This window comes from Aegilops tauschii, chromosome 1, assembly GCF_002575655.3.
Source record: "Aegilops tauschii subsp. strangulata cultivar AL8/78 chromosome 1, Aet v6.0, whole genome shotgun sequence".
NCBI lineage: Eukaryota > Viridiplantae > Streptophyta > Magnoliopsida > Poales > Poaceae > Aegilops > Aegilops tauschii.
Window position 1 is genome coordinate 415014594 of NC_053035.3, and position 23181 is coordinate 415037774.

A 23181-nucleotide genomic window follows, 5' to 3' on the forward strand; every position below is an offset into this window, starting at 1 on the left:
CGAAGGAGTAGATGGGGTGTGGGGGGAGAAGAAGTGGGATGCGAGGGGAATTCGGAGCGAGCTCACCAGATATGTCGCCCGAATTTAATCCCCCACCGGCCGCAATTCCTCTCTCACCGGCCGTAATTCCTTCCTCGCCGGCTCCCGAGGCGCCTCTCCCGTCCAGGGTCTCCCCCTCGATATGCGCAACATGACAGGGGAACACGATCGTGGCACCAGGGGCCAGCACGATCCCTCCCCCAGTACGCACGTCTATCGTGTACCCCCGCTCGTCGACGAGATGCACCGTCGCCGGGCGCGAGTGCAATACCACCTCGCCACGGTGGTACCTGAGAACCCTCGCCGCCCGGAGATCCGCGGCGAACCACGCCGGCCATCGCCGTGCTTCGGGTTCGCCCGCCGCGTCGCTAGATGATCCCCTACGGACGGGAAGTGTCGAACCTCAAACTCCAGAGAGCCTCCATCCTTCGCCAAGCCAGCAGCACCGCCGTTCTTCAACATCAGCATCTCCGATTTCTTGATTTGGATCCGCCGCTCCGAGATCCAGCCGGGGAAGGAACACGCACGACGGTCACCAAGGACTGCGAGCACGGGGGGAAGTCGCCTGCTTGATGACGAAGCTCCAAAGAACGCCGACACCGGAGAGGAAGAAGACGACCCCAAAACACCGACCACCGACGCCTCCGCCTCCAAGACGCCGCCGGTAAGCAACCTACTCAAGCCTACGCTATGTACACGACGAGATCCGGGGTTCCCCCACCCTCCCGCCGCCTGAGTGGCCGGCAGAGGGAAGGGGAACCAGCGAATCGCCGCCGGCGAGGTGGATTGACTAGGTGGTTTCAAGAATTCGCCCTCCGGCATTGTAGCGGGAAGGAGATGAGTCCAAGGTCGCCTCCAAAATATTGATGAGTGAAGTCTGATTTAAACCCTCAAGTTGTAGAGCTTGACCAAAATGAACCTTCACGTCTAAATTCTTGAAGTCTGTACCTAACCTCGTTGATCCCGATCGTTTTCAGGAGGGGAATTGGCAACGTGGCCGGGATAGCTGACTTTGACCAAATTAATAACTGCCATGTTGATCGTTAAGAGCACGCATGCATGCATCCTGGTTTCTGGATATTTTTTTTAAACGGAGTGGTTCCTGGATGTATCATGTATGCGTACATGCACGTGGGCAAGGAGCTGGGTGCCGGGAAGCCACGGCGGGCGCGGATGGCGGCGACACCGCGACAGTGGCGCTCTGGTCCGTGACGGACATTGGCACGACGAACGTGGCGTGGACGGCGGCCGTCAACGCACAGTAAGTGTCGCTCTTCACGCGGGTACCGTCCATGGTGGGGCTGGCTGCGTTGCCGGTGCTGGGCCTGTGGCTTATATTTCATTAAAATATATTGCTCGTTGTCTTACTTCATTAATGGATTCATTTTTCATCTCACGCCTTCTTTTTTATGCCAATAAGAGCATCTCCAACAAATGCGTTATATAAGGGCTGCGCTGGAAAATTAGTGGTTTTTGCGCGCGCTATCGCTCCAGGCGCTTCAGCGGAGGCGTAAAAACCGCGTGTGTGGCATAACTAGTTCAGCACGCGGTCCGAAACGCCATCGCGCGCCGTTTATTTGCTGCGCCCGCTCCTGCGCATTGCACACTCGAGCGCCCGCGTCGCACCCTCTCCGTCGCGCCGCTTTCTCCTCGCGCACGCCTCCGTCGGCGAATTCGCCCGATGGACGGACGTGCCGACATCCCCCTCACACTACTAGGGAAAACCCTAGTAGTAGCGCGGGGTAATTGCCTAGCAGTAGCGCGGGGGACGCTACAGCTAACTTTTAGCAGTAGCGCGGGTGGTACCCGCGCTACTGCTACTTCTAGTAGTAGCGCGATTGCCAACCGCGCTACTACTACTTAGTTGTAGCGCGGGTCAGGGCCCCGCGCTACTACTAACTAATTGAGAATTTTTTTAAAAATCCATCCATGGCGGCTGTGCTACTGGGCGTCATCATCCTCTCCATCCATGGCTGCTACTGGTCCTGGAGGGGATGAAGTTGTCCATGGTGATGGTGCTTCCCCACCCAACTTGTGCCTGCACCTCTCGTCTACTTCTGCTATAAAAGAAGAGAAAATTATTAGAAAAAGGAAGAGAGAGATAGAGAGCAGTAGGAGGAGGAACTCACCGGTGGCCGCCGGAGTTGGAGCCGACGCCCGAAACCCTAGATGAAGCCCGGTGACCTGCTGCTGCTTGTCGTGGGACCCTTGACCATTGTGTTCACATGTCCTCACGAGGCCCTGTCCCGGCGAGGAGGTGCAAGTGGCGGATCTGGCCGCCGCCATGGACGACGCTCTGCTGGTTTCCCTCTCCTTCCAACAGCGGAGAAGAAGGAGGAAGGAGGGGGAGGGCAGGGGTCTATAGTGCGAGAGGAGGTCGCCGGATTTGTGAGTGGCGCCGAGGTGCAATGCCGGCAGTGGCGATGGGTGAGGAAGGGAATCGCGGGTGGGAGGAGAAGGGGAATCAGAAGAGTGTGGGTTTGGATTTGGGCCTCCGCACGCTATGTGTACACATGTCTTGGCGGGTCGATAGTAGTAGCGCGGGTTTATACCCCTCGCTACTACTATGGCATGTCCCGGGGGGCACGGTAGAGACCACTTAGTAGTAGCGAGGGTTATAAACCCGCGCTACCAATATCAACTTAGTAGTAGCGCGGGTTTATACCCCTTGCGGCCGAATTTCGCGTTTTGACCCTTTTGACATACAAAATCAAGATCTAACCCACTTTGAAATATTTTCAGGATTTGACCCTTTTGCTACTGCCAGAGCCCATGGCGGTAGGGTTAGACAGCCTACCGCCAGAGTCCCTGGCGGTAGGGTGTGACGGAGGGGGACGGCGGCCGTCACCGCGCGCTGACGTGGATAAGTACCTTACCGCCAGGCAACCTGACGGTAGGCTGTCTAACCCTACCGCCAGAGACCCTGGCGGTAAGGTGTGGCAGGGTTTTGCCGTACAGGCATTCTGTAACGAAATATGCAAGTGCCCTGGCGGTAGGATCACTCTACTGCCAGGACCCATGGCGGTAGGCTGTCTGACCCTACCGCCAGGGCGCCTGGCGGTAGGGTCCTGTGTTTTGCCGTATAAAGTTTCCGTAACAAAATATGCAAGGGCCCTGGCGGTAGGTTCACCCTACCGCCAGGGGGGCTGGCGGTAGGCTGTGTAACCCTACCGCCAGGTTGCCTGGCGGTAGGGTCTTCTGTTTGTTTTTTCAAGTTCATTTGGTTGCTTGTTTTCAATTTCAATATGACAGCAATATCACATCAAGTTTCACAAATATGACAGCAATATCACATCAAGTTTCACAAATATGACAGCAATATCACAGATTTTAAATAATTAAACTTGGGCATCACATAGATCCATATTAAGATAACTTGAAGTGCATAGAACATTTTAAACGTAGTAGCAAACACATAGATCCACAAATAGCAAACACATAGTTCCACGTAGTTTCACAACCACTAGACAAGTTCAACCAAACGAAGTTCAACCAAACAAAAAGAGCCAAGTATCGAAAAGCATAATCAGTTGCTCCTTCCCCTCTTGGAGGTACGGTCCTCGTTACTCTTTGAACGAGTCTCTACGGTCTTCTTCTTGGGCCGGCGAGGAACCGGTTTCTGGAAAGGGTCCGGACTCAGCAAATCCTTCTTCTTCGGATTCCTCTTCTTCGGCAGCTGAGATGCTTGAGATGTTTGAGTTGGTGGAGGTCCATAATCTTCATCGTACTCCTCCTCCCCGTTGCTCTCATCCTCCTCCCCTTCTTCATGTGTGGCCTCCTCCTCCTCATCCTCTTCCTCCTCCTCCTCCTCCTCCTCCTCATCCTCCTCCCCAACCAACCTAGACGACGAGGGAGCATGGCTCGATGAGCCAATGAGACCCTGTGTGGCTACAGGCTGATAAGCTTCAACTGACCCAGCTCCAGCACACCCAAGCAGCCCAACGAGCTTGCGACAACGCTGCACGAACTTCTGCACTCACAATGAAACAAGGTCATAATAAGTATCAGATCGACTGATTGCAAGTGAACAAGATGCATCTGTTCCGAGGAGGCTAAAATTGTACCTTCATCGCCCCCCTCACTTTGGTCTCAGATTCTACGCTCCCAGGGAGATCACCTAGTGCATCTGAGGCTTCAAAGATGCATCTGTTCAGCTCACCGGAGTGCAACAGCATAAGTCAATCATGATGACGAATAAAATAGTCTAGATACAACCGTCGGTTCAAACTTACCACTCTGTTGATGAGGGGTGCAAACTCTCTAAATCCACTGTGCATGTCTCTGATGCCGGTCTTGTAGGCCTCTTCCTCGGGGTCATCCCTCTCCAGCTCCGCGATGTCTTCCGCCGTCCACCGAGGCCTGAGACGAAGACGGTGCTTCTGGCCATCATCGTACCACCTCATGTGTCGGCCCAAGTAAGCATCCCAATCAGTCACTTTCCTCTCCACGTCTTTCCGGTACCTCCATCGGTCCCACGCCGCCACGTAAGTCTTATGCTCCTCTCCCCAGTCTGTGATCGACTGATTCTTCTGCCGGCTCATCCTGCAAGGCATAGGCAAGAGATCATCATAAGAAACATGATAAGCGTAATGAAATCATGGGCACGGAGAACAAAGCGCTCACAGGTGGAGCGCGTGGCCGCCGGTATCGGTGGGCTGGCCCGGTGGGGTATGCTGATAAATCCCAAACTGCGTGGCCATGCGTTCTGGCAAGTGCCACTCGACGGCGTACACACAGATCATGGGCACGATGCACCGCCAGAGACCACGGTCCGCATCGCACATCACGTTCAGATCAAAGTCCCACTGTCGGTCTTGTCAATACGGCCACCAGTTTACCTATTACATATACCTTGGTAAGTTCGCACTCTCGGTCAAAAGTGGAATCAAAGAGAAAGGTGTTGAGCGAGTTCATATACCTGCGTATGCGTCAAAGCGTCCAACTCGTTGGTGTAGGTCTTGTATGAAGTCTTGTTTAGGCCCGTGTAGAGTTTGACAACGTCCCACTCGTAAGCTACGGTGGGGTTTCGAGTCTCGTCGCCGTCTTCGCTATAGTCTTCCCATGGGCGTCTTCGCAACTTCTCCGGATGCCCCACCGGCAGCCGCTTCCACATCCAAATGGAGAAGGCCCAGACAAAGCCACCAATATTGGACTTGTCTCCCATCCTCTGCGTTGCGTCGTCAAGCTGCAAAACATCAAATGAGGATCAGATATAAGAAAATGTCATGGACACACTTTCCTAGGTAGGTAGGCAATTAGACACTCTCTTACCGAACGGTATAGGTAGTCGAGAGATGCGGTCCCCCAACTGTACCCTGCATCCCAGTCCGCTAGGAAGAACAGATACGCCCAGTTGGCAGAGTTCCCGGAGCTATCTGGAAACATGAGCTCCGAGAGAATATACCACAGATAGGCCCTCGCGTACAACTCCACAGTCGCCTCATCTGCGCCTTGGGGGCATGTCTTCCGGTGCTCCGAGAGCCAGGTCAACGGCACACCGGATGTACGGTTACTCTTGGCACCGGGGCAGTCGCCGATGAGGGTGGTGACCCTCTCCTGCCAGTTGGTCCTCTCCACTCGACCGGTGAGTGCATGACCCTCGATTGGCATGGCAGTAATCATCCCCCAGTCCTCTAGGGTCACCGTCATCTCCCCGCATGGCAGATGGAAAGAATGGGTCTCCGGTCGCCACCGGTCAATCAGAGCTGTGAGAGCTGCGTGGACAAGCGTCGGCGGCTGACGCTTGAACTGCAACACGAAACCCAACAGACGGGCTTTCTTGAAGAACGGCGCGTAGCGCTCGTCGTAGTCCATATGCCCATGAACCCCGTGACCCCTCATGCGCAGTGGCTGGAGCATCTGTCAAACAGTGAACGCCAAAAGTTAGGAAATCATTTTCATTAATCTGAAAACTTTGACCAATATTTCATTCATATCACTTACCTCTCCGTTCTCTATGAAACGGGCACGATGACCCTTGTCGAATGCCCAGTCCAGCATGGAGTACCGTTGGCCGATGTTGTCCGCAAGAGGTGGCCGCCTTAATAGAATTTCATAAACAAAAGCACCATAAGCATAAGCATACATAAACAAACAATGAACTCAAATCATATCAAAATGCATCATATCAAAATAAAATTTTAAGCATATTCCTCCAACAACATCTACTACACATGATGGATCAAATCATATCAACATGCATCATATCAAAAAAACCTCCAACATACATCATATCTTCATATTTTTAAATAAATTTTTCCAAACAACATCTTCATATCATCATATCAACATGCATCATCAAACTAGGGTTCATCTTCACACTAGATCATATCATCATATCAACATGCATCATCAAACTAGGGTTCATCCTCATATCAACATTACATGATAATTTTTTTAACAAAAAAAATTATGAACTAGGGTTCATCTTCACACTAACATATGAACTATTGATTAGAGTTCATATCCAATACCACTAGTTACTAAAGAACTAAGAACTACATCTACAATCAATCTTAGGTGAAAAAAAAATCCAATCTAAGTTCAAAAACATGAGGGATTTCAAGCAAATAATGCGTCGAATCGGAAGCAAGTTTGCAAAAACAAATTGGAGGGATCGGAGGAGCTTACGTTTCTCTCTTCGGGGCCATCCCGATCCGCAAAAACGGTGAAGAAACGGTGAAGATCGGAGGGGGAGAGTGGAGGAGATGAGAGAGGGAGAGAGGGGCGCGACTTCGGGGAGAAAATGGATGAACTACCGACTTGGGGGAGGGGAGGGGTGGGGAGAAGGGAAGGGGCGTGGGGGTCTCGGGCGAAATAACTGCCCGGACCCTACCGCCAGGGGATCCGGCGGTAGGTTTACACAGCCTACTGCCAGGGCCCCTGGCGGTAGGGTGCGACGGAGGGGGGACGGCGCCGTCTCCGCGCGCTGACGTGGATAAGTTTCCTACCGCCAGGGTCCCTAGCGGTAGGCTATGTAACCCTACCGCCAGAGGCCCTGGCGGTAGGAAAAAGGGTCAAATCTCGAAAAAAAATCAAACCAGGGTCAGATCTTGATTTTGTTTGTCAAAAGGGTCAAAACACGAAATTTTGCCACCCCTTGCTTCTACTATGGCATGTCCCGGGGGCGGGGGGCACGACAGAGACCACTTTAGTACTTTAGTAGTAGCGAGGGTTATAAACCCACGCTACTACTATCAACTTAGTAGTAGCAGGGGTTATAAACCCGCGCTACTACTAAGTAGCAATAGCGAGGGATATAAACCCACGCTACTAGTAAGCGTTTGCCTATAAGCTTTTACCTAGTAGTGTCACCCCTTCCTACACTTGCGACACCTCCGCCGCCGCCGCCGCTGCAAACCCTAGCGCAGGGAGCTTCGGCTTTGCCACGGCCGGTGCTCCAAGCACCGGCATCGCATGCGGCCTTTTCATGCCGCCACGGACGACCTGGCGGCGGGTGGCGGCTTTTCGGCGCCCGTCGTGAAGCCGCGTCCCCCCTCTCGAAGCTCTAGGCGGCAGAAGAAGAAGCTTGCAGGGCGTGCGATGGACGCCCGCGAAGAAGGGCAAGGTGTCCGCGAAGAAGAACAAGGCGGCGGACGGCTCCACTAGGCGGCAGAAGAAGAAGCTTGCAGGGCGTGCGACAGACGCGGCGGCGACTGAAGGGCCGGCGAGCTCACTTGTTGAGCCGGCGGCCGACGCGCACAAGGTGTTCGATGAAATGCCCACAAGGTAAAATTTCGCCCAGTTTTGCGTCTTTCATAGGAGGCATGGGAGCACCTCCGGGTGACTCTGGTGGAATGTCTTCCGGTGTGCCTCGTCACACACCTTTGCATGATGCCGTTAAAGATCTTGCCAACACCGTCCGAGCTCCACATGATGATGCGGTGCGCGACAATGAAGAGGAGGAGGAAGAATCGTTTTCGGATGAGGATGATAAATCGGAGGAAGAGGAGGACGAGGCATGATTCTTGATGTGCCATTCGTTTGTGTGAACATTTATGTCATGAATTTGGCTCAGATTTTGAACTTGGTTGGATGATGTTGTGGGCATGAATTTGAACTTTTATGTCATGAACTTGTTTGGGTGATTTTAAACTATGCTATATCTTGTTTTGATGTTTGAAATAGCATTATATTGTCTAAAAAATGCAATATATGGCAAGCGCCGGCTGCTCGCGCGCGCTGCAGTTTAGTGTGTCTGTTGGAGCGGCTCGGGCGCGCTATATTTTGCAGCGGCCGCTGGAGCCAGCGCGCCGCGGCGCGCAAAAGCTGGCGAATCCGGCGTTGTATACAGGTTTTTAGCGCGCCGCACATTGCGTGTCTATTGAAGATGCTCTAAGATAGTGTCCACCTCTGCGCCGTTTAACACATCCGAAGAATATACATGAATTTTGAGAGTCCAAATAAAGTCAAAAGCTACAATAGGACACAACACTTTGAATATTTCACTCGTGTATACAAATTTGACAAAAAATTAAGAGTAACATTTCCAATAAAAAATGTGCGGTAAGTGAGCATATTCCAATAACATACAAGCCTCAGGAGTCAACTGGATATCATATGTGTTAAAAGCTAGAACCGGTCATAGTTTCTCATTTCCAAAGCTCAAAGATGAACAATGCTCTGTTTCTTTTATCATAGTATATATCAGTTATTCATTTATTCTATTTTCTCAAATGCATCAAGTGCAACAAATGTTTCTTTACGATCTTTTGCGCCCTCCCCCCTCGACCACCATGTGCACCCCCTCCTCTCCTTCACTATCCTCACATAGCAATGTTTGATGTCAAAGTGCAACCGACACCAACTCCCATTTAATAGTAAAGATGTTCTTGTGTTCCGGCTTTTGTACTTTAGCTTTGCCTAATGGAGATGCGGTGACTGGTTTGACAAAAAACTACTACCTCCATCCCGGTGTATAAGTCATTCGCCTAGTTCTAGGTTGATAATTTAACTATCTAAATATGTATTATATGTGATAAAAAAATTAAAAACTACATCCATGTAGAAATCTAGTGGTATACTTTTCATGACATATAACACATATTTAATTTCTCAAATCGATAACCTAGAACTACGTGAATGATTTATACTGATCAAGACAGGACAGAGGGAGTAAATATAATTTGCAACTTCAACATGGACTAGCACTACTTAGACGGGATGCCACTAATACACTAACTTAATCAACCTAATTAACCTAATCACAGCCGGAAGCATCTCAAGCCAATAAAAGAGATTGTCCATGAACCAGTGTAGTACTAGTAAGCTGGAAGGATTCCCTAGATGGCCTAGTATATATTATTATTTTTTGCGCGGAGGCCTAGTATATATTTAAGCTTTGATTAATCATGCTTTGATGATCTGTCCAACTGATGTCCTGGTGGTGGTGGCCGAGTACTCTATATAGGAGAGAGATGCTCTAATACTCCTCGGTTTGTTTGACTTTGTTCAATACAAATTAGCTGCCCCGGTTGCTTCTTCTCGTTAGTTTCCAGATCGCCTCAGCAGCAGCAGCAGTAGCTAGCGATGAAGCCCTTCTCGGGGAGCACGGAGAGATGCGCCCGGACATTCTACGTCGCGGTGCTCCTCTCCGTCGTCCTTTGGGCCCTCATATTCTACTCCACCAGCTTGCTGCAATCCGGCGATGCTCTCAGCAAGCCGCCGGCCTTCTTCTCGCCCCGCTCGGGCCGTCCGGACCCGTCGTGCGCCGGCCGGTACGTGTACATGTACGACCTGCCGCCCCGGTTCAACGCCGACCTCGCCCGCGACTGCCGCAGGCTCTCGGCGTCCACCGACATGTGCAGGCACGTGGTCAACGACGGGTTCGGCTCGTCGTTCACCGACGGAGCCGGCGGCTCGCTCCCCGAGAGCGGAGCCTACGCCACCGACCAGTACATGCTGGAGTTGATCTTCCACGCCCGGATGAGGCAGTACGAGTGCCTCACGTCCGACCCCGCCGCCGCCGCCGCGGTCTACGTCCCGTTCTACGCCGAGTTCGACCTGGCGATGCGCATCGACAACAGCAACATGTCGGCGCGGAACGCGCTGCCGCGGGACATGGCGGACTGGCTGGTGCGGCGGCCCGAGTGGCGCGCCATGGGGGGCCGCGACCACTTCATGGTAGCCAGCCGGCCCACATGGGACTTGCTCTGCGACCCCAACCATGGCGGATATGGCAACTCCCTCATGACCTACCCGGCCATCCGCAACATGACGGTGCTCGCCTTCGAGGCCAGCCCGTGGCAGGGCAACGACTTCGCCGTGCCGTACCCGTCGCACTTCCACCCTTCCTCCGACGCCCAGGTCGTGGCCTGGCAGAGCCGCATGCGCGGGCTGGAGCGCCGGCGGCTATGGTGCTTCGCCGGCGGGTCCCGCCATGAGAGCAGGAAGACCGGGCGCAACCAGATCATCGAGCAGTGCGGCAGGTCGAGCCGCTGCGCCTTGCTCGGCAAAGCAGCGGTGACCAAGAGCCCGGGGGAGTACACCCAGGGGGAGTACTCGCCGAGCCATGCCATGCGGCTGCTGGAGAGCGCCGAGTTCTGCATACAGCCGCGCGGAGACTCGTACACGCGCAAGTCCATCTTCGACACCATCCTCGCCGGCTGCATCCCGGTCTTCCTCCACCCGATCTCGGCGTACGTCCAGTACACGTGGTACCTGCCCAGGGACTACAGGGCCTACTCGGTGTTCATCCCCCAGCGCGACGTGATCGGCCGGAACGCGAGCATCGAGGAGGTGCTGAGGAAGATACCGCCGGCGAAGGTGGCGCGGATGCGGGAGGAGGTCATCCGGCTCATACCGGCCGTGATGTACAGGGAGCCGGCGGCAAAGGGCGTCCAGTTCAAGGACGCGTTCGACGTCGCCGTGGAACGGGTCGTCGACCGGGTGGCCAAGCGCCGACGCGCCGCGGCCGAGGGCCGGGAGTGCCGGGACAGCGTCGACGGGTACGATAGCTGGAAGTACAACTTGCTTGAGGATGGCCAGACAGAAATAGGTCCGCACGAGTTTGATCCATACATGTCCATGTAAACTACTGGAGATTACTTGTCCGCACGAGTTTGATCCATCTGTCTTGAAAATACCCGAAAGTTCAGCTAGAAAGCTACGGAGTGTATTTTTCCAGCTAACTCCCAAATCTTTCACTGTTGGGTTGGTGCGTGTCACTGTATATGACCTATTGACCTTTCAGCATCGATCAGCTCTCCAGACACTTGTGTTATCATCTATAGCACTTGTTCTGTAGATGCAAAAGTACTCCGTGACAGTCCAGCGAGTACGTACTGTGCTGACATTATTTTTTATGGAGGAGCAACGGGCTAAGCTACCGTCTGAAATTAATTAAGGAGATGATAGCGTGGTATAATGTGCGATCGAGATCGGAACGTGTGACGGTGTGAGCCAACCGCAGGGGGAAAGTCAAGCACTAGCTAGGACGGCAAAGAGTATCTATCAGGTAGTTTTATATAGTTTGTTGCAGTAGACAGGGGTGGCACAAACATGTTGAAGCTCTACAGCGATCGAGCATACGCTAAGAGCATCTCCAATAGGCGTCAAAAAAAAGCTCCACGCATTAAAAATTTGTTTTTTTATGCTGAACAGTTCCAGCAGACGCTGTAGCGCTAAAAGATTTAGGGCGCGCGCTGAAAAACGCTATCGCGCGCAGCATATTTTGGGCTCCGGATTGCGTGCGCTTCACAATTTGCATTGTCTGCTTTTTGGACGCGCGTTTTTGGCATCTGCTAAAGCAATGTTGGTCCCGGCGCATTAAAAGTGCTACAGTGTCGCGCTAAAACTTTTATTGGGCGCGAAATTTTTATGCAGTCGTTGGAGATGCTCTAAACATTCTTGTTATATTAGTTTACGGAGGGAGTACGTCGTTTTGGGTAACTCCTTGATCACATTGTGTGTAGCCAAATTACAGTGTCGTACTGGCTCGCAAAAACAAAAATACATTGGTGACCAATGGCTCAATTACAAATCGGTGCTTGAACTGCTCTAGCTAGAAGATGATCGAAGATCTCAACAATCAATGTTCCTGAGAGAAACAAATGAACAAAAAATTGAAGTATGCATGTGTACAACTGTGGATACATACATTGTACTAGACAGTATGTTCATACTAGTATCTCTATCGATCTACTATACTGCGCGAGGCAGTTGCCGATGGCCTCCTGGAGCACGGCTCGATCGGAAGCGGCCGAGGTCGATGGTGATGTTAAATCTGGCCGTCCATGAGCGTCTGCCGCATGAACCCGAACCCTTTCTGGTACGGTGGAGCGCCGTCGGGTTGGTGAAGATCTCGTGGTCCCTGGGCTACTTGTCCTTGAGCGAGCTCTCCTCCAAGCCGGTCTCTGTGCGCGATCCACTGGAGCCCGCCCCACGGCACCACCTGCACCAGGTCGCCCCCGGTGGCAGGAACATCATGTTCGTCAGCCCGGCGCCGTGCACACCAGCACGTCGGCGCTGCCCGGCTACCGCCGGGTCGAGGAAGACAATGTTAGAGGATGTATTGGCGTCCAAGCGGGTGTCGCCAGTGAAGCCATAGATGTCGGTGCGGTGGTCGGAGAAGTCGCACAGCCAGTGGCGGACCTAGAATAACAGGCTTTGGGGTGCCACAGTTCAAAGTTTACACTAAACATCATCATAATCTCAGAAATAGTCTTAAACTAGCAACAACTTAACAAATATTTAGTGCTATGTACTATATAGTAAAATTTATTTTATAATTTTGGAGGGGTGCCATGGCACCCACAGCACCCCCACTAGATCCGCCCCTGCGCACAGCGGGGGCAGCGGCTTCTGCTCGATCATCGCCGACGTCTGCTGCTGTCTAGTCATGGCCGTGGCCTGCTCGGCCTGGAGCTTCATCATCCGACCACCGACTTGATGTGTCTCCTTCTCTGAAAACAGACCCGGAGAGACCTGGAGAGACATGACGAGACCTGGTCGGCTTGGCCAAAGCTGACAAGGTCTGGTCGGCTTCGCCGTAGCCGACAGGTTTCTATCGGCATCGGCAACACCGAGCCTGCATTTTAGCAATTTCCCCAAAATACATAATATTATTTTTGAAAATTAATTAAAAAAAGTATTATTTTAAAAACATAGCCAGGAAGGGCGCTAAAATGTGATTACGATGACATGACACCGATCCCCAACCTAATCAATCATCGTCGTTGTCCCTGATCGATCATCTATCTCTCCTACGACTTGTCTTCCTCTCACCAATCATACCGATCCAAAAGCTTGCTGTCCTACAATATATACGCTGATCTCATTGATTAATCCCGTGTTAGAACAACTAATTTGCTCCCCGTGTTAGGAACGACCAAACGGCAGAAGCTACAAAGTACAATGCCGATCGAGATCGATGCCGCCATGGCAACCACCGGCGATGGAGAGTTTGGTTCGCACACGCCACACCCCGTGTCGTTTTCAGCTGCACATTGCGCTGGTTCGCACACGCGCGCCATGGCAACCATTGCCGTACGTGCATGCATGTCTGCTAGGAGACTAGAAGACGTAAACGAGAGAGCGATGGCGTACTAGCTCTATTGCACCTTCCAGTTCGGACTTTTCCAGTGTAGTGTATGTATGCTCCAATTTAAAATTGGTAGAGTAGTTGAATATATATATATCTACGACGTACAAGTAGAATATGACAGGTAGCTCTAGATAAACTAATCTCGAAATTACAGCTAGCTGGAGATTATATATAAGGGTGACGCGTACGGAGTATGTTGTAGGTAGAACATGCATGCATGTTTCATGTGCATGCGCATGTGCAAAGAGGAGAAGACCGCCGACGTGGGGGCGCATATGTACGTGTTGAATGGGTCATACATTCAGGGTGTTGCCAAATTGAAAAAGAAAAAAAGAATGAACTCGAGCACCTATTACACCAGAAATTTACTATTTGGACAGTTTTTATGAAATGCCCTTTTGTAATTTTGGAATATATAAAAATTGCACGTGTATGTTTGAAGCGTGAAAATGCGCAGGCAATCGAACTGGTCCCGGTCCATAAGTTGACAATCCGATTTGGAATAAGGCTGGTCACAATGGGCAGGAACATAAGCTAGTAACCTACACAATTTCCTAGACTATGTTACTACCTTTATAGTGGGTAGGAACATGTATGTAGTGTCATGCAGCGATGTATTTATTAGGATATAGGCTCATTGTTTCTTGGAGTGTGTGATGTTCCGGTAACTTAGCTAGTTACCACAAGCACCTCTCTCTTCATTAAATATGTGCCACATAAGCAAACTTGTATTGGAGTGTGTGATGTTACTCCTAAGTTCTTGCCCATTGTGACCAGCCTAAGATTTGGCAGCTTAAGGTCCCACGGAAAGTATGCATATTTTGCTGGAGAAGTTTGCATGGAGTGGTCCCAGTCCGATCAATCCTAGCGAACAGACATATCCCAACATCCGGCGAGTGTCCGGACTGTCAACGAGGAGCCGACGATATCCGTCATCTTCTGTTTAAAGGTTGGGTATATACAGTATGATAGTTGATGCACTAGTGATTGACCGATCAGATTCGGCCATTCTGGAATATCTCTTGATGTCCACTTCAGGTTCACTACTGCATGCTTCTAGTGTTGGGATCGGAGAAGCAATTGCTACTGCAGATTGGTACATCTGGTGGGTTAGAAGGCAAACCATTAATGGAGAAAGGGTACCACCAGCAGAGGCGGAGCTATGGCAAGGCCGAATCGGCCGTGGCCCGCCCAGCCCATGTGATTTTCTGTACTGTATACTTCGTTTTGGCCCATGAAACACAATCCCAATATTCATTTCCTACAGTCGGCTCGCCCAGCTTTCTGGGCCAAGCTTCGCCACTGACCACCAGCGGGGAAGTGTGATGTATCTATTATTTTGATTGCTGCAAATGCCACACGGAAAGTTTATTTGTTGCCGGATGTGGAGAAGAGATGGACCAAGCCTGAACTACGTTTTGCGAAGCTGAATGTAGATGTTGCGTATCATGCGGACGAAGGAGCTGGAGCTTCAACGGCTATATTATGCGACATCAGGGGTAATTTCATTGCTGCGTCATGCATATACTACCCTATAGCTGCTAATCCTGTTACACCCGAAGCTCTGGCAATGATGGGTGGTCTAGTCTTTGCTAACATCATGGGATTTCATGCTATTGAAGCAGAATCAGATTCTTTGGAGGTAATCAACTTTTACACAGCACTCAGGACATGATCATTGCTGGGATGCTGCAACAGCAATATATGCGGAAATTTTGGACTTGCCTACGGATATAGGGAAGGTCAATTTTATGCACTATTTTAGAGAGGCTAATAGTGTCGCTCATGAGCTAGCTCAATTTAGTTTCCATAATAAACTTTCTAGTTTTGGGATGGCGATCTCCCTAGTTTCCTCCTTGATAAACTAGTTGTGTAAACATTTTGTTGAGTTAATAAAGCTAGCCATGATGGTCTTCTCTAAAAGAAGCTGTAAAATTCACGGAGCATAATATAATTCACCAGCTAACGCTCTTAGGTTTGCTCGTGTGCATATTTGCATGTTTCTAGAGTACTACTGGAGTACGTTACTAGTAGTACTACTAGCTAATAACTGTTCAATCATAACCAGCTATTCATCAAAGGTGGGGGCTGGGGGTTGGCAAGCTGTAGGTCACGCATCATGTGAGCAACCCAACGGTCCCAACCTACTAAGAGCATGGTTAATAGTATAGCTAGCTGCTGGCTATAAGCCAGTGCCATGAAATCTACAGCCCATCTTATAGCCAACATGTACAATAGTAGATCAAAAGAGTGTACTACTTTTTTATTATGTGGCCCACCTTTCATTCTCACAAAGTGCCTAGGAGCACGTGCTAGAGCTGGCTCTTCATGAAGAGCCCGCTTACCTTCTCTCTCCTTTTCTTTTTCCTTCAACTAAGCAGAAATATACTAGTTTATTCCTTATAGCCCGCTGACTCAGCTATATTGTACTTGCTCTAAAGATCATGTAACGTCGACATCTGTCTACAGATTATGTGGACATATAAAATGCAGTCACCTCACCTCCAAGCTAGTGTGTAATAGTGTGACGACTTTTAATTTGAAGACCAAATACTTATGCGATTCGTATCATTTTTTTTGAAAAGGAAGCTATTGCATTTGGGCGATGCATGCAACCATTTTACTAATTATTCATAAACCCTTATAAGGTAATACATCAGTAAGTCTGAAGCCACCATCTTGGCAACACCTGTCACTATTCCTATCCCCGTGATGAAGGGGTGCCGAATGTCCGAGCCTAATACCAAACAGACATCGCACCAACACCTAACATCTAATGCCGAATGCCCCAACCAAGCCAAAATACCTGTACTAGGTTACACACCGGTCCGGCGCATTTTCAGTGGGCACCACATGCGCACGCTGCAAGGGCCGTCACCTCCTTCATCCATCGATACATCCTCAGATCAGGTACTGATGCATCGACCTTGCCAGGCCTCTCTGCCATCGACGCCACCACGACGCCAGACAACGTCGTCCTCCTGCACGAGTCCATCGCTACCCATCGGATGCCAAGTCTCCACTGCGCCATGCTATCGAGATCCGCCGCCATCGATGTGTAGGATGAAACACCGCTCCACCACCTACCGACGCCCAACCACCAAGTCGTCCACATGTATGTCCAGCCGATGAATGTCTCCAAAGATGATGCCCCCACGGGGGTGACGATGAAGACGTCGCCATCATCTGATCCAGCCCCTCAATGCCTCAAACGAGGGCTACGACGCCCACGGGCGCCGCCGTCAACGGTAGCCTCTTCCAGATCTGAGGTTTCCCCCAAAAACAATGGAGCGAGGGACGCCCCCACCGTTGCCTCCAACGAGGAAAACGACGCCCACGGGTGGCGCCGACGATGATGGCATCCTCACCCACTTCAGCAGCTAGGTCACCATCTCCTCCTCCACATGATCCACCGCCGGGAAGCCACCGCGAGGCAACACCCACCGACCAGATCCCTTTGGACCGACGATGAAGACAACCAAAGGTAGAAGAGGTCACATCGCTGCGTGACAGGTGCCATGGCCACACACACGTCATCCCGAGACGCCCGCTCAAGATCCACCGTCACAGCCACGCCTCCAAGCCGCGACAGAGGGACGCCTCGCCGCCGCCATTATCCCCCCGCATGGGCTTTGCCCAGCCGGGATCCGACGACGGCGGGAGAGGAGGTAGAGGGGAGGGAGGGGAGGCGGACGGGACCAGGAGGGATCTGGAGGGGATGGGAGGGGATTCGTAGCATGGAAAACCAAAAAAAAATCCTACCGCATAACGAACAAGTGAACCAAGATCTAATCTACTAGATGCATGTAACGAGATAGACTAGATCAAACTCACCCTCGAAGACCGAAAGCGTTAACGATCTAAGATCGTGGTTGATGTAGTCGTACACGAACCGATCTCAAGATCGACGATGACCTCCACGATCAACACCGCAACCGGCAGCACCTCCACGGTTAGCACACGTACGGATGATGACGACCTCCTCTCCTCGATCCAGCGGGGCAGCGGAAGTAGCAGATGGGATCGAGAACTCCAGCAGCACGACATCGTGGTGGTGGTGGAGAAGATCTACGCGGGCAGGGATTCGCCAAGGTGTGAACGCGAGAGGGGAGAGCTGGAGGAGGAAGGGCTACAGGAATTCCAGCGACTCCAGGATTCGGGCGACTCCAGTGGTTTCGACGGGTGCTGCAAGGGTGCGCTTCCTTTTCCTCTACCCATCTATATACAAGGGGAGAGGGTGAAAGAACATGCGGTGTCCCCATGTTTAGTTTTGGTAATTGATGACAATCTCTATGGACTAATGGTTGCCTTGAGTTATATTTGAAGGATTTGTCCATAGGCATTTCTTGAAGTCCATGTGGTGGTTTCAAGGAGTTTATGTGGTGACCAATGTGTTATTAAGGAATTATCCAAAGATTGGTCATGTGAGAGTTGAGCTTATTGCAAGCATGTCTTGAAGAAGAAGATTGTGTGATCATTCATGTTTACCTTCAAGACATCATCCAAATGAAGAGAGTTGGAAAGAGTCAAGGTTGATCAAGACTAAGTCAAGAGTGACTCAAGTTGATCAACACACAAAGCGCACAAGATGTACCGAGGGATCAAGCGATCCCATGGTATGGTAAGCATTGTCAATTACGCTTTGTGTACTAACCCATGGTCTTCGTGAGAGTTCTTTGTCGGGTTAGGTTGCGGTGTGCAAGTTCAAGTGAAGCATCATGAAGAGATCAAATGCTTGAAGCTTGCCGTCCATTGTGGTGACAATGGACTTGTGAAGATGTTGCGGTGTGCAAGTTCAAGTGAAGCATCATGAAGAGATCAAATGCTTGAAGCTTGCCGTCCATTGTGGTGACAATGGACTTGTGAAGATGTTGCGGTGTGCAAGTTCAAGTGAAGCATCATGAAGAGATCAAATGCTTGAAGCTTGCCGTCCATTGTAGTGACAATGGACTTGTGAAGATGTGCGGAAGAGTGGCTCACCCATAGTGGAGTATGGGGGAGCAATCAACTAGTCTTCATCGAGCCAACGCAACCAAGAAAGGTGGTCCAACTTGAGGGAGTCAAGATCGTCATCATCTAGCTCAAGTGGACCATGTGCAAGGCAAAGGTTTGCTCTTGATAGGTTTTCTATTTTACCGATCTCATGATGGTAGTTGGGAGACCGGGTTATAGGATCGATTGCCGTACTATCAAGGGGGGCTCTCGATGAGTAGCTTGATCGTATCGTTCATAGAGAGCTCAAACCATTGCATCCTTGCATCATCTTTATTGGTTCTTGTTTGGTTCTTCTCTTTGTGAGTTTTGGAGCGTATGGTCATCTTGATGACAAGCTCGAGTTCATCGAAAACGGAGTTCACTCGCATCTTCTATGATGTTTTCGGTGTTGGAGGTTATGCCGGTTCTTCTCGGTTGGAGGTTTCACTCTTCTATTTGTTGGCATACCTCCCCTGCTACTCGTCTTCCTCTATCCAACTCTTTGGTCCCAATGAGATGTGCATGAATCTCATTTCCATATCTATATGCACATATTTATGTGGAGTTTGTCCTATGTATTGTTGGTGTTTCTAACTCTTTGGTCCCAATGAGTTTGGGTACCATTTTGTTTGTGTTGTCGTTCTAGGAACAATTGGAGATGCATTGGATGCTCGGCTCACTCACAAGGAAGGTGTTGTCACCATGTGCTTTTTAGAGTCAAGCTAGGATGATCAATGAACTACTTTGTACCTTCAATTGGTATCTACTACATCCTTCCAATGTTAACTCGGTAACAAGTATCTTCATATACTTCATGCACACATTTCTTGCATCAACCTTGTGTAGGTTGTATCATGGCATGTTATTCATTCTCTCTTGTGATACTTGTTTCCTTTCTCAAAGCATCCCAACGATGATCTCTTGTTGCTAGTTGTGATGTCTTTGATGGATGTGTGTTTGGACTTCATTTATATACAATAAGACCATATCTAGCCAAGTGCTATGCTTTCAAGCAAATATCTTATTGGTATATTTATGACTTCCTTGTGGATATCTTGTTCCATCGTGTTGTAACTATTTCGGGTGTACATCCTTCTTTGTAAACATATATCATCATGATTTCGTCTACATAGAACCTTATACACTTGAGAGAAATTACATCTCTAGATGATATCCTTCCTTTCACGTCCACCTTGTCTTTCTTGTTATTTCTTTGGTGGCTCCGTGAAAGCTTTTGCCTTGAGTGCGTGTCTTTTCTCGTTGCATCTTGATGCACTCTTGTGTGGTGAAGATTATTTTCCTCATGCTTATCTTTACGAGGCCTTTGCCATCTTTATTGGTATCCCTCGTCTTGATGATGCTTTCATCTTCTATCTTCACCACGGGTTGTCACAAGCATAGGTTCTTTATATGCTTATTAGTAAGCTTGTGAACCCATTTGCTAGTTGTGTGTGGGAATGATAGGCCTTGCACCGTGTGCCTCATTCTTTCAAGACTTTATTGATGCTTACTGCTCAACCGTACATTAGTCTTCTCAAGTGCATTGCCTTGACTCACACACATCATTTTGGTTGAGCCCATTCTTAAGTTGCCTCTTTTACTTGTTGCTCAACCATGTGTTTGTTGCTTGTGCTAGGCTTTGTTTCCTACATGCTCACTTGCACTTGTCGTGAGGTTCTATTGATCTTGGGGGAGTGACGATCCTATTTGGTGCACTTTGTATTCAAATACAAAATTCTTGATGTGCACAAATCATGGGGAGTTTCTCTAGTTTCTTTAGAACACTCCTTTGCTCATATCATAATTTATATTTATTCTTGTGGCACGTATAGGATCATTGGTCTAGTTGGTTCAATTGGTATCTTTTGATAGCTTGCTTCAATTGGTATCTTTTGATTGCTTGATTGCGTGTTTCTCTCTTTGTTATGTCTTTGTGGCATATCATTCTTTTGCAATCTTTAGGCCTCAATATAGTTTGTCTTCCTCCAAGTATTTGCTGTTGGACATGTGTATTGCATTCCACTCTCTAGTTGAGAAATACACAATTTTTGGAGGAACACCTTTTATATTGGCCTTCTAAGCTTTTCACCTATTTTGGCAATCGATGCCAATGGGGGAGGAGTTTCAGAGAGTTTTGTGGAGAAGTCTACAGAGTTTTCTCCTTGCTTTGGTTTTGTTCCTAAGCATTTGCATCTCATACGCATGCATTATTGGTTGTTGCATTACATGGTGATGCATAATTCCTTATATAACTCTCTTGAAAGTGATTGTCATCAATTACCAAAATGGGGCAGATTGAAAGAACATGCGGTGCCCCCATGTTTAGTTTTGGTAATTGATGACAATCTCTATGGACTAATGGTTGCCTTGAGTTATATTTGAAGGATTTGTCCATAGGCATTTCTTGAAGTCCATGTGGTGGTTTCAAGGAGTTTATGTGGTGACCAATGTGTTATTAAGGAATTATCCAAAGATTGGTCATGTGAGAGTTGAGCTTATTGCAAGCATGTCTTGAAGAAGAAGATTGTGTGATCATTCATGTTTACCTTCAAGACATCATCCAAATGAAGAGAGTTGGAAAGAGTCAAGGTTGATCAAGACTAAGTCAAGGGTGACTCAAGTTGATCAACACACAAAGCGCACAAGATGTACCGAGGGATCAAGCGATCCCATGGTATGGTAAGCATTGTCAATTACGCTTTGTGTACTAACCCATGGTCTTCGTGAGAGTTCTTTGTGGGGTTAGGTTGCGGTGTGCAAGTTCAAGTGGAGCATCATGAAGAGATCAAATGCTTGAAGCTTGCCGTCCATTGTGGTGACAATGGACTTGTGAAGATGTTGCGGTGTGCAAGTTCAAGTGAAGCATCATGAAGAGATCAAATGCTTGAAGCTTGCCGTCCATTGTGGTGACAATGGACTTGTGAAGATGTTGCGGTGTGCAAGTTCAAGTGAAGCATCATGAAGAGATCAAATGCTTGAAGCTTGCCGTCCATTGTAGTGACAATGGACTTGTGAAGATGTGCGGAAGAGTGGCTCACCCATAGTGGAGTATGGGGGAGCAATCAACTAGTCTTCATCGAGCCAACGCAACCAAGAAAGGTGGTCCAACTTGAGGGAGTCAAGATCGTCATCATCTAGCTCAAGTGGACCATGTGCAAGGCAAAGGTTTGCTCTTGATAGGTTTTCTATTTTACCTATCTCATGATGGTAGTTGGGAGACCGGGTTATAGGATCGATTGCCGTACTATCAAGGGGGGCTCTCGATGAGTAGCTTGATCGTATCGTTCATAGAGAGCTCAAACCATTGCATCCTTGCATCATCTTTATTGGTTCTTGTTTGGTTCTTCTCTTTGTGAGTTTTGGAGCTTATGGTCATCTTGATGACAAGCTCGAGTTCATCGAAAACGGAGTTCACTCGCATCTTCTATGATGTTTTCGATGTTGGAGGTTATGCCGGTTCTTCTCGGTTGGAGGTTTCACTCTTCTATTTGTTGGCATACCTCCCCTGCTACTCGTCAAGTCAACCTAAGTGTATTGCGTGTGTTCCGAGGCCATGTCTGTACATGCTAGGCTCGTCAACACCCGTTGTATGCGAACGTTAGAATCTATCACACCCGATCATCACGTGGTGCTTCGAAACAACGAACCTTCGCAACGGTGCACAGTTAGGGTGAACACTTTCTTGAAATTATCATAAGGGATCATCTTATTTACTACCGTCGTTCTAAACAAATAAGATGCAAAACATGATAAACATCACATGCAATCAAATAGTGACATGATATGGCCAATATCATTATGCTCCTTTGATCTCCATCTTCGGGGCACCATGATCATCTTCGTCACCGGCATGACACCATGATCTCCATCATCGTGTCTTCATGAAGTCGTCACGCTAATGATTACTTCTACTTCCATGGCTAACGCGTTTAGCAACAAAGTAAAGTAATTTACATGGCGTTATTCAATGACACACAGGTCATGCAAAATAATAAAGACAACTCCTATGGCTCCTGCCGGTTGTCATACTCATCGACATGCAAGTCGTGATTCCTATTACAAGAATATGATCAATCTCATACATCACATATATCATTGATCACATCTTCTGGCCATATCGCATCACATAACACATGCTGCAAAAACAAGTTAGACGTCCTCTAATTGTTGTTGCAAGTTTTTACGTGGTTTGTAGGTTTCTAGCAAGAACGTTTCTTACCTACGTATGACCACAACGTGATTTGCCAATTTCTATTTACCCTTCATAAGGACCCTTTTCATCGAATCCGTTCCGACTAAAGTAGGAGAGACAGACACCCGCTAGCCACCTTATGCAACTAGTGCATGTCAGTCGGTGGAACCTGTCTCACGTAAGCGTACGTGTAAGGTCGGTCCGGGCCGCTTCATCCTACAATGCCGCCGAAACAAGAAACGACTAGTAGCGGCAAGAAGAATTGGCAACATCAACGCCCACAACTTCTTTGTGTTCTACTCGTGCATAGTAACTACGCATAGGCCTGGCTCATGATGCCACTGTTGGGAATCGTAGCATAATTTTAAAGTTTTCCTACGCTCACCAAGATGCATCTATGGAGTATACTAGCAACGAGGGGAAAGGAGTGCAT

The 23181-nt window shown here is 49.2% G+C and overlaps 1 protein-coding gene across 1 annotated transcript; it reads left to right on the forward strand.

Annotated features, from left to right (window-relative positions):
• The first annotated feature begins 9146 nt into the window (after positions 1-9146).
• LOC109783524 (xyloglucan galactosyltransferase KATAMARI1 homolog) lies at positions 9147-11142 on the forward strand. The gene has a single exon (XM_020342121.4). The coding sequence runs from the start codon at positions 9568-9570 to the stop codon at positions 11068-11070; it is 1503 nt and encodes a 500-aa protein (XP_020197710.1). The 5' UTR covers positions 9147-9567; the 3' UTR covers positions 11071-11142.
• The last annotated feature ends 12039 nt before the right edge of the window (positions 11143-23181 follow it).